A 13,099-nucleotide genomic window follows, 5' to 3' on the forward strand; every position below is an offset into this window, starting at 1 on the left:
AAGGTATTTACATATTAATTATGAAATAAAAAAGATAAAAATGCGTGGTAAATTCCTCATATAAAAATCTGGAATAACTAGGTACATAGAGAGAAACTGTTTAACCAGAAGAGCCCCCAAAGAGGGCAAAAACTTGTCAATCTAAATGTGGTAAAGTTGTAGCTAATATTTATGGGCAGAAGATAGTCTTTACTCACCTTTCTAAAAATTTTTCAAAATTTTTTTATTTCAAAATATTAAAAGGGTACAAATGTTTTTGTTACATGGATGCATTGTATAAGGCGTAAGTCGGGGCTTTCAGTGTGCCCATCACCAGAATAGTGTTCATTGTACCCAACAGATAAGTTTTTATGTCTCATCCCTCCCACTGTCCCCCCTTCTTGGTTTCCAATGTCCTTTGCATCTCTTTGTGCCCATGTGTGCCCATTGTTTAGCTTCCAATTATTAAAGAGTACGTGTGCTGTTTGTTTTTGCATTCCTAAGATACTCCACTTAGGATAATGGTCTCCAGTTCCATCCAAGTCTTTGCTGCAAAAGACATTATTTCATTCCTTTTTATGAATGAGTAGTACTCCATGGTGTGTGTGTCTCTGTGTGTGTGTGTGTGTGTGTGTGTGTATCATATTTTCTTTATCCACTCATGGATTGATGGGCATTTAGGTTGATTCCACATCTTTGCAATTGTGAATTGTGCTGTGATAAACATTCCAGTGCAGGTGTCTTTTTGATAAAAATGACTTCTTTTCCTTTGGGTAGATACCTAGCATTGGGATTGCTGGATTGAATGATAAGTCTACATATATTTCTTTGAGGAATATCCATACTATTTTCCATATTTTACACTCCCACCAACAGTGTATAAGCATTCCTATCTCTCTGCATCCACACCAGCATTTTTTAACTCTGTTGTCATCCCATTGTTTTCTGACTTTTTATTAATGGCCATTCTGACAGGAGTAAAGTTGGCATCTCATTGTGCTTTTAATTTGCATTTCCCTGATAATTAGTGAAAATGTCCATATTGCCTAAAGCAATTTACAGATTCAACAAAATCCCCATCAAAATACCAATATCCTACCTCACAGATCTGGAAAAAGTAATTCTATGCCTCATTTGGATGCAAAAAAGAGCTCAAATAGCCAAAGCAATCTTAAGCAAAAAGAACAAATCTGGAGGCATCACAATACCTGACTTCAAATTATACTACAATGCTATAGTAACCAAAACAGCATGGTACCAGTATAAAATTAGAGATGTAGACCAATGGAACAGAATAGAGAACCCAGAAATAAAATCATCTACCTACAATCAGCTGACGACAGCATACACTGGGGAAAGGAAGTCCTGTTTAATAATTGGTGCTGGGAAAACTGGATAGCCACATGCAGAAGAATAAAACAGGACCCCTATCTCTCACTGTATACAAAAATTAATTCAAGATAGATAAAAGACCTACATGTAAGAAATTAAACCATTAAAATTCTAGAAGAAAATATAGGGAAGTTTTTTCTACACATTGGCCTAGGCAAAGAATTTATGACTAAGACCCCAGAGGCAAATACAGGAACAACAAAAATAAATAAATGAGATTTAATAAAATTAAAAAGCTTCTGCACAGCAAAGAAAGTAATCAACAGAGTTAGTAGACAACCTATAGAATGGAGACAATATTAGCAAACTATACATCTGATAAAGGTCTAATATCCAGAATCTACAAAGAACTCAAACAAATCAGCAAGAAAAAAACAAATGACCCCATTAAAAAGTGGGCAGAGGACATGAACAGAAGTTTTTCAAAAGAAGGTAGACAAATGGCCAACAAATATTTGAAAAAATGCTTAACTTCTTTTTTTAAATATCTATATCATATAATTGTTATATGTGTAAACTAATATTATCCTAAAGAAGAAAAAGCAAAATATAACATACATCTAAATTTTGCTTCTTAAGGTAAAACTCTGATGAAGAAAGGACTTTAAAAATAATCCAAGTCTGCATTTTATAGCTGAAAAGATAATCAGAGGGAAGAAAAGAGACTTATAGAAAGTCAGACTGCTAGTTACTAGCCAAGTTTGGTTTAGAATGCAAATCTCCTGATTCAAAATCTAGTGATTTTTTCAAAAATTTTGTAGGATTCATGTTATAACATCTTCAAAGCAAGCAATTCCAGAAAGTTTCTAGCAGGTATCTGAAATTAGCTATAAAGCTAGGTAGAACTGGAGTCTTCTGATTTCTAAATTATATCTAAGTTACTAAGTACTTGGCCTTTGTTCAAAAGGTGTATATCTAATAAAACTTTTTTAAATGGTCAACTAAACATAGAACTTAAAAATAATGAATATGATATCTGGTTGTCAGTTAAAATATCCCCACTTTAACTTGCTTTGTGATAGCAGTAATTTAAGAATTAAGAAGATCCTATTTTAAAATATACTATCTCAATGGGTCTCCAAATCATTGATAACTTTCAGGATTCCTAAACTTTTGCCCTAACATATCCCAGACTGCCTCTTATAGGTAGGTGCGGTACAACTCTGGTTTTCCATGGTTCCAGATTTTTAGCTTAGTGTATGTAGTCACTGAAATCTAGACCTTAACAACTCAGCTTTATCCTTTCTCTGTTATTTTCTGCTTAAATATTACAATTTCCTTTACCCAGCTGTTAGTCATTTGAACAGTGGGATAATGTTTGGCAAAAAGTTATTTTAAGGCAAAATGTCTAAAAAACACATTTTATGTCCTTAGGGCTAACTTCATTTGCCCTTCTCCATCATTGTTCTTGGAAATGACTCCTGAAGTCCAGAAATTATGTCAATCTCACTTGATGGACAGAGCAGGTTCACATGAACAGCTCATGGACTCTGTTGTGTTGATGTGGTGACTGTGATAGGTGTGCATGGAAATTTGTTTCAGATACTAAAGACAGGCACAATAAAAATAGTTCATGTAATAAACCTAACCGTATAAATGGAGGAGAGTTCTGAGATATGACTGCTGATTCTGCACTAGTAATTTTTAATTGCACGTGCGGAGTAGGGGGAAGCTGGCTGGAGGTTTTGAGAAAAGGAGTGGTATGGGGAGGCTGAATGGTAAATTAATTTAGAAAGCATTCAAGTGGGAAATGTTTCACCAGTGACTGGGAACATTGTGTTATTTTTTGCTTTCAGATGCGAATTGGACTGCATTCTGGATCAGTTTTTGCTGGAGTTGTTGGAGTTAAAATGCCACGTTACTGTCTTTTCGGAAACAATGTCACTCTGGCTAACAAGTTTGAGTCCTGCAGTGTACCACGGAAAATCAATGTCAGTCCAACGACTTACAGGTATTGATTGCATTAAGCACCTACAATCTATTGTTTTTATTCATACACAATTAGCATTTTCCCATTCATTTGATTCATTCTCCATCACTTTTTTTCTTACTTAGATAATCTTAAAGGAAAAAACAAAGCAATAACTTTTTATCATCCTCACTTTAAGTCTTTCTGCAAACTGCGTATTAGCCTCATGAGAACGACACTCCTGAGGTATTTGTAGCCCAGCTGTAATCTTTGGCAGACATCACATTCTCCTCCATCATTCTTCTTTTATGTGTGTATATTAATGCTCTTAGTATGTTGATAGGTGTTCTGATATCAGCTGGTGTAGTGCAGTACAATTCTGGCACTAACCACCTAGAATTAGCACAGTCATAACCACAGGTTACAGGGCATGGTACCCAACAAGACTGCCCTTAATTTAGATGACAACCATACTTCATGGTTCTCTACACCATCAGCATATCTGACCAACTGACTACAAATTTGGGGGTTCCCAAGACCCCTTCTAGTTAGATAATTAGCTAAAATGATTCACAGTACTCAGGAAAGCCCTAGAATTACTATTAAGGTTTAATTATAAAGGGTACAAATCAGGACCAACCAAATAAAAAGAAAGATAGGGTGTGTATCTCCACCTTAAAACAAAACCTCTATATATGCAAAGCATATTTTTCTGTTTCTTTTCTATTTTGATTGTTTTTAAGCAGTATAAAACTGAACTCTTTCGAAAATCTTCTGTTCCATATCTTAAATTCTGGTGGTCTTGAGTCATGTTTGGAGATATTGATACTAACTATTCATTTTACTCACCAAATATAGTTGAGAAACTCGGGTATTTCAACAGAGGATCGTGACGTGTTAAAATACATTTCCAGCAGTAGGCCAAGGCTTATGACTTAAATCTTAGATTCACTGTATTGGCAATGTTACTAGAAATGCACATATAGGTTTTTATATCATAGACAGTGGGATTTTTTAAATAAAATTTTTTTTTATTACAATAGTAACATGTCCATTTTAGAAAATTTACAAAATCAGAAATTTATAAAATAAATCAAAATTACTCATAACCTCACTATCCAGAGATAGTAACTATTGACGTTTTTGTGTTTTTCATTTTTTCTTAGTTACATGTTTCTATGCACATATGTGAATGATATTGAAAATTTAATTCAGTTTATATTGAACTTCAGCACATTTGCTAAAGACATTTCTACTTTTTATAGACATATATGATATAGCTTTTTCCCTTTTCTGTTTATTTGAATAATAATTTTTTTTATATATGAGATATTCCTGTCTTGACTAAAGAGCAAGCAGTGGTTAATATGTTTTATTTAGGCAGGAAATAAATACTTAATGTGAAATACTTTTAAGAACATTTTAAAATCCTTTTAGAGCTACTTCATTTTTTTCTATATGATAGGAAAGCTTAAAAGGGTATAGGTAATTTAAATTTCAATCAAACATCCATACTTTATAAAATTTAACTAATAATAGGGACATAATTTTAGTTTTGCTCTTAATTTCAGGACAAGCAGTAGATGCCAATAGAAGGTATACAAATATAAAAGGCAATTGTTTCTTTGGAGAGCTTTATTGGCAATACATTGAATTCTGGAATGACATTTGTCTAGTAATAAAATAATGTTTGACATTAAATGTAACTTCCTCAATAGATTTATGAAACCTATGTAAATTTAGGACACAGAATACATACCCACACCAAAAAAAAAAATCCTTATCTTCAAATTTCTACTTTCAAATTCTAATCAGTGATTCAGAATGTAGGATTGTAATGAAATTATGCATTCTTTTCTTTTAAATGTTGTAAGGTGTTTTACTTTTATTTTCGGGGACAGTATTCCGTATTTTTGTTTGCTTTTTTTGAAGTAAGGAAAACAAGTAAACACTACATTACATATTGTTAAAGTTTCAGGGCAGTGGATTAATCATAGAGGCTTATGTGGTGATTCAGGGATCAATAAAAACAAACATGGCAGGTGGGAGTATGTATAGATGCTGCCCAGTGTAGGGTAGGTGAATAGACCTAGGAAGTCTTATTTGTAGATGTCTGAGAACATAGTGCTAGAAGAACCAGGACTTGACTTTTATAAGAAGAAAGAACAAAGTGAATAAAGGAATATAGGAGACATAACAGAAATCGGAGGAGTTGATGCAATAATTTTGGGCAAATGGTGCCTGATCAAGAGGGAGTAGAGAAAATGTCCACTATGTGAGGACATCTAGAATGTTGCTGCCTTTCTTGATGTTATGGTCATCAAGCTTTCATCTAAATGGTTTTATTTTTCTAAGCTGTCTTTCTTATAAATTCTGATTTTTTTAAAAGATGATTTTATGAACATTTCTAACTCCGTGACATTCTAATTGTGTTTGTTAAGTTTCTTTTAAAAGCTTAGGATTTTCATTAGTTTTAATATTTTGCACATTACACATTCATTGATATACCAATAAAAATTAGTTAATAGAATACCATGTTGTAGTCCACTCAAGGTATGAAATTTTTGAGACACAGATTTCTATTCAATTGGTTTCTTCAGCCCATAAAAGTTGTCACAGTACCAAAATCTAATTCAGCAACATCATTCTATTTCATTTAGACATGACATCATAGACTGGTAAGTAGAAGGCCTTGGTCTGATTGGGCAGATATGATAAATGATTTTCTGTAGAAGTGGGTGAAGAGCCCACGATGATTCAGCATTTTTCATCCATGGCCTGAGTAGGAGAGAGAATGCAGTAGATTAGAGGGAATGCTTATTAAGTTTGCATTTGGGAGAAAGTTAGGGAAACAAATGGGAAGAGGTGCCAGTAACTTAATCAGTAAAATTAAAATTTAAAATACATTTAGCATATGGACAAGTAGTAAATAACAAATGATATAATTTGGTAGAACAGGTAAATTTAAGAAGAAAAAATGATGCTAATAACAATCAGTAAGTAGAGTACTGTTGTTTATAATTAAATATCATTTGAGTCCTACTAATCTAGAATTCATAAAAATTCTTTTGAAAGATTCAAATATTGTTCTTACATCACTTTTATCATTTTACTTTTCTTTCACAATTTCTTGCCCATGATTACTTCTCAATGATATTTGCACAATTGATGAATTGATAAATGGACAATGTCTTATCTCTTTCAACTTAGGAAGCCTTATTTAATATCATTATAATTATGTGTGGGTTTTTTTTGCTATTATTAGACCTTTGGATTATTTTGGTGTTTTTTTTTTTCATTATTGTGAATTGCACTGTTATATAGATTATGTCTTTGCAAAGATATTTTATAATTACTTACTTTTTCCAACAGGAGTGAAATACGTTAGTTAGTAGAATTTTCTTGTTATTGTGAATTTATTCCTCATGGAACTTCTGTGAAGATGTCTGTCAATGTCATTAGACTTTTTCTGTCAATCACACCTAAAATGGCTGGTTTATTAATATTCTCAGTAATATTCATGTACTTATTTTGTCTTCTTTTCTTGAGTGGACATTTATGCCAGTGTTAAATTTTAATATTTTTATTTAATCTTTTCAGATTACTCAAAGACTGTCCTGGCTTTGTGTTTACTCCTCGATCAAGGGAAGAACTTCCACCAAACTTCCCCAGTGAAATTCCTGGAATCTGTCATTTTCTAGATGCTTATCAACAAGGAACAAATTCAAAACCATGGTTCCAAAAAAGAGATGTTGAAGATGGCAATGCCAATTTTTTAGGCAAAGCATCAGGAATAGATTAGCGAACTGTATACCTGTTCATTAGTCTTTGGGGTTTGACTCCTTTGAGGATGTGTAGAACCTCTGAAAGCACTTTAGGACCGCAGACGGCTAAAGAGCAGTATTAAAATTTCAGGAGCTAAGTCACAATCTACTCATTCTCCCATTTAACATGACAAAAGTGTATTCAATTCAATACTCTTCTGTTTAAATACTCTTCAATACTCTTCCGTTTTGTTTTTTTTTTTAAAGAAACCTCAAAAGGTAACATTTTGGGGGATATTTCTGTTATAGATCACTTACAACCCATACTCAAAATTCAGCACATTGTACATATATCAGATAATTGTAGTCAACTGTACAAAGTGATGGAGTCACCTGCAATCTTGTGCCCTGGTGGAATGCCATGGTTATTAAAGTGTGTTTGTGATAGTGTTGCCTTAAAAAAGTTTTTTGAATAGAAATTACATTCTTTGATATCATAAATTCTTTCAGCCTTTCAACTCTGCATTTTATTACATGTTCTTATTTAACTGTTTAGCTTATATAGGAAAACAGGCTGAGACTTTTTTTCTCTGTTGCACTTTCTTCCTTTTTTCCTTTTTAGAAAATAAGCAATTAGGGGTTAGATGCAATATGAATATAAAATAGTTCTTCTGTAAATACCAAAGATTATTTTTAGTTCTTGAAGTTAAAAATATTCTCCGTAACACAATGTGTCATAACAATAAATATTTCTTTTTGTTTGACATTGTTTTTTATTCTATATATGGTAAAGGCTATTTTAATTCATATTAGCATTTTAGCATCGTAATAGCAAAATATTCAGAATAAAAGAGGTTTATAACCTGTATTAAAATGCAATAATATCATTCTAGTTTAATTTGGCCATAAGCCCCATGGGAGTAAAGTAAGCTCCCAAAGGACCCATAAAGTATAGTACTAAGACATTTGCACACATGCATATATACACATACACTTGGAATAATTTGGACCTACTTCAGCAGACAATTTTCATTGCCATGCTGAGCCATGTAAAGTTGCAAGAAGAAAATCTAAGTTCAGAAGTAAAAAAATAAGACTTGTTCTTTTTATTGATAGCTCATTTTTTAAAGTATTTGTATTGAATATTTTGGTGTATGTATATGTACTAAGAATCAAGTTTTTGACTCATTAAGTATATGTGCATGAAGATTTTAATTCTAGTTGAAATATCTCAATGCCATTTTTTAAAGAGATTGTTAATATTGATGAAGAAAATGATGCAGTGACTTCATTATGGGATTTTCTAAACATTTTTCTGGAGCTTGAGTTTTTTTTTTTGTTTTTTTTTTTAAGAAAATGATGTCAGTCTAAGTTCTCTGTTAAACTAAAAAGTCTACAGAGTTTTGTTTGGGACAAGGATTTGATTTGCAAAAGAGTTCAACTTTAAAGCAAGAAAAAGATGAACATTGTAGTTTCAAAATTAGTATTAGCAGAGCCATAGATACACTGAACTCTTATTTGGGGTTCTGAGAAGTAACTCAGTTTAAAAGTTCTTGGCCGGGTGCGGTGGCTCACGCCTGTAATCCTAGCACTCCGGGAGGCCGAGGCGGGTGGATCGCTCAAGGTCAGGAGTTCGAGACTAGCCTGAGCAAGAGCGAGACCCCGTCTCTACTAAAAATAGAAAAGAAATTATATGGACAACTAAAATATATATAGAAAAAATTAGCCGGGCATGGTGGCGCATGCCTGTAGTCCCAGCTACTCGGGAGGCTGAGACAGTAGGATCGCTTAAGCCCAGGAGTTTGAGGTTGCTGTGAGCTAGGCTGACGCCACGGCACTCACTCTAGCCAGGGTAACAAAGCAAGACTCTGTCTCAAAAAAAAAAAAAAAAAAAAAAAAGTTCTTTAACTGTCTCTATTTGTCCGGAGGCTAGTCCATGGTGATGTCAGGAATAAAAAGTCATTGCCGATTGACCTCCAGTATCCCAAGGGTACCACTATAGATGCTACAATGATTACTATTTACTGTTACCTTAGTGAAGAATAGGACTGAATGTGTCTCATTCAACACCCACCCTATTATTGGAGAGTACCATAAGCCTTGGGAAAATATAGTTACAGTCTCATAATTTTATGAAGTTAAATAAGTATATACAAGGAAAATAAAGATGTAAACACATTTTTTTGTGGAATTGAACCCTTATTATAGGGAAATAATAGAATTTAAAGAAAATTAAAAAGCATAAAATAGAATGTGGTCTTCAACAATATTTAAGCAGACCTCAATTAGGTAATAATTTGTTATCTAAAAGTTTATAACTTAATTAGAATTCAAAAAGTATTTTCCGTATGTGTGTGATATATTAGTGTACACAAACCTGCACACACACAGAACAAATGGGGGAAATGGACATAATCGGGGTAAAAAGCTGTATGGGAGTTCCTTGTACTTTCCTGCAACTTTTCTATAGATTTGGCATTTTATCTAACTAAAAAGTTACCACAAATGTATTTTCCCAGAGAAATTAAATCATCTGAGATAGATTCCCCAGATCAACCTACAAAGACTGATTAATGATGGAATAACTTGTGGACTTTAAACAAAAGGAATGTACATTCCCATGAGAGAATGCATTCAAAAGTCATAATTTGGATTTGGATGCTAAAAAATTTTAAGAGTCTCTTTTTTCTCTATTTTATCTGGTTTAGGGAAGAGATCGTGGAGACATTTTTCAGACCCAGAACACTCATAATAGCCAGGGCACAGACCATGAAGGGTAAATTCTCAAAAGAAGTAAGAGACCAAAATCAGAGCTCCAAGGTTAGGAGTGGAACTGAAGATAGAGAAAAGAATGGACCGACAGGGCCTATAACTGAGTAGGAGACTAAGGGAACTGAATCATGTTGCCAGTTACCTATTCTAAAAAATAAGGTGGGGTTCCAAGACTGCTTCCCTATCAGCCTGTTTCTCCTGAGAACTCCAGGAGCTATTTCTTCTGCTTGAGTTATATAGTTTCCATTCGTCACTTCTTGTCCTGTTATTTTGTGTCAAGTACACAAAATATTACTCTTCAAACATATTTCTCAAGCAAGCATAGAGTTGAAGTTTTCTACAGATGCTTTGCATCAAGAAGCAAAGAGAAATATGGAGTTAAAATGTTTCTTCCCATTTTGCTTTATCTTTCTATATCCATCTAGACTTTGTAAGAAAATGCCAAGTTTAGTAAGAAAACATAAATATAATAGATTCATTTACTCATTTTCATGTATTCATTCATCAAGCATTTATTGAGTGCCTATGTGTGCCAGGGTAGTGCTGTATTTCTGAAATTTAAAGATATTATATGGACCATTCTATCAAGAAAGGAAAATGAATGACAAATATATGACAAACAATTACAAAATTCTGTGGGATCACAAAGTGGGGGCCTCAGTTCTCGGGGACTTACAGTTCACCCAGCAGAGATGGGGAAGGACATGGTCCAGGCGAGTGATCTATCACACACAAGATATGGGATTTGGGAGTGGCATGGTATATTCTGGACAGCTGGTTGCCTGGGATGAGTTGGAAGGGAAGAGAGTAAGGACAGAAAGACCATCTGGACAAAAATCGTGAAGGGGGCTGTTTGTCATGTAAAGGTATGCAATTAATAATAATTAGAGGTAGTATGTTTAATTTGTCCAAAATGAATCTTACAAAAGAAAAGAGAAAACAAAACAGAAAAAAAGCAGACTCATTGGTTTCTGTTTTCCAGGCCAATAGTTTTAAAGCTACTAGACAAGGGAGACATCAAATCTTAAAGGAAGAGAATGGTATGATCAGATGTGTGTTTTTGAAAGGCAATGTCAGAAACAGCATAGATAAGGCTGGATAGGATGGATATTTACTTACAAAGATGACTAAATGACTATCTGCCTATATCTCAAGGGGAAAAATTAATGCTATATCCTGGATATTTTGCTGAAAATATGAATATAAAGCTCAGATGTTTGGCACTGGAATTTCCTATCACTCTCAAGGACATAGTCCTTCAGATCCTTTGGTAGGGAGGAAAGAAGAGTTGCTTCAGCATTTTAACTAATCTTTCTTCAAATTACTTCTCCCTGATATTGCCAGTCACACTAAGGCAGACCCTGTCCAGGCCCATCCTAGTTAGATTAGGAGAAGGTGTAGGATAGAACAGAGTGTTCTATGATGGGCCTAGAAAATTAAAGAAATGAATGAACACGATGTCTATTCCAAATAGTGCCTGAGGAATAGACATGAATACCCTGAGATTACTGAGCTGGGAAACTGCCCAAATGGAGCTTTACCTGCAAAGCCCCAATGAAATCTAGCGCTATATAATGCCTTAAGGCTGTATTCAAGGCCCTGTTATAGCAAATGGTCACAGTCTCAAACAGAATGGGTTAATGAATTACTGCAGTACTTTTAAGCACATGGGTTTGACCTGCATAAATCATTATTAATAAGTGAAAAAGAATCTTTTTGATACACATTAATGTAGATCAATAGATCACTACCCTTCACTTAACAATAAAACATAGTTTTTCACCTAATTGTGCACTTTGGTGCTATTCACGCTTTAGATAGGGGTACTGGGACAGTTAAATGAAGGCCAGCTTGAAGGGAGCAGGATGGGGGACGTGAGATGTGTGAGAGGCGGGAGGGCAGTCATTAGAAGGGGCTGTGCCAGAGGCCCCACAGTTCCTGCAAGGAGGGACTTATCTCCTCAGAAACAGAAACTCAATGCCGCAGAGAGGATAAGGAAGTGCAATTCTCTTGTTTAAACACGGGCTAAAAGCAGGGACAGCTTGACTTGTTAAGCAGAGAACACAAAAATGGCATTTTCAAACAAAATTTACAGTGTTATAGTGTATAGTCTTTGGTGGGATGCTTTTCAAGACTTGGGAAATCTTTGTGTCCTTTAGTGAGAAGGGGAACAAATCGCTCTAGTTGGGAAAGCCATGAGTTTACAGTAATGGATGCCATTAGTTCTTTGTAGTCTTTGTTGAGTTCAGTTTTCTTCTGCTTTCAGCATGTAGGCTTCTGGGTTTTTTATGAAGTAGTGCTCACTTAAAAATACGTCTCTTATTATATTGATGGCGTGTATTCATTTGGTATTCTTATTTTAAGCCACTTCAAACATCGTACATTTTATTAGCACTTATATTTCTCTTCAAGCAACTTTGCTCTTAACTTAGCCACACTTGCATCTGTTTTGACTAACCCACATAATCCACACATTTTTGCATGCAGAACTATCTCCTCACTTTCTTATTTATGCCCATTTCTTCCCATATCAGGGTCTACCCCCCTCCCCAAAATAGCAAAGCTTCATCAATGCATATATTTTGATTAAAAAAAAAGCAAAACAAAAAAAGTTGTGATATTCTGAAAGCCACACCTTTTACCATCAGTGCAGATTTGTTTCCATCATAATAAATCACTAGTTTCATAAAAATGTTAATATCTTAGATTTAAACGTTTAAGTAGAAATCAGGACAAAATTTAAAGGGCATGGCCAGGACTTAATCTCAGATATTCTGGTAAAAGATTTAAGATAAGATTGGGGCTATTAAGTTTTTAAATGTTTTCAAGTATATGATGTGAGAAAATTAAATCACAAATGAGCCTTACAGAGTGTGAAGAAAATTGCTTAGCAGAAAATGACTTTGCACAATGCCCAAATCTTAAAGTATCTGCTCAGATATTTGTTTAGTCTGAAATACTGCCAAACCCATCTGTATTGAGGAAAGAACTATAAGGTACTTTCAGAGAAAGCTAAAACAAAACAAAGCAAAAGAAAAATGCTGTTATAGAAGTTGGACAGTCCATTGTGTTAAGTATTGTACATCTGGAATAAGAGCAGCAAAACTGAAGCTCTTTGGAAAGTTATGGTGACAGTGGTCATGGAATTTGTGCTTTGGAAATAGGCAGGCCCAGTGATGCAGGGGTTTACAACATCCAGACACCGTTTAATCACAATGAGTGGCCTTCTTCCCTGAATAAATTGTACTTTGTAAAATTGAAATGAATGAAAATATATTAGTAT

The 13,099-nt window shown here is 34.2% G+C and overlaps 1 protein-coding gene across 1 annotated transcript in view; it reads left to right on the plus strand.

Annotated features, from left to right (window-relative positions):
- The window catches only part of GUCY1A1 (guanylate cyclase 1 soluble subunit alpha 1), a 54,408-nt gene extending 47,163 nt beyond the window's left edge, over positions 1–7,245 (plus strand). Inside the window, exons 9-10 of the mRNA XM_069493097.1 lie at positions 3,168–3,322; positions 6,881–7,245. Coding sequence (XP_069349198.1) covers positions 3,168–3,322; positions 6,881–7,082 — 357 coding nt within the window. The 3' untranslated portion in view covers positions 7,083–7,245. The remainder of the gene's footprint in view (positions 1–3,167; positions 3,323–6,880) is intronic.
- The last annotated feature ends 5,854 nt before the right edge of the window (positions 7,246–13,099 follow it).

This window comes from Eulemur rufifrons, chromosome 18, assembly GCF_041146395.1.
Source record: "Eulemur rufifrons isolate Redbay chromosome 18, OSU_ERuf_1, whole genome shotgun sequence".
NCBI classification, from domain to species: Eukaryota; Metazoa; Chordata; class Mammalia; order Primates; family Lemuridae; genus Eulemur; species Eulemur rufifrons.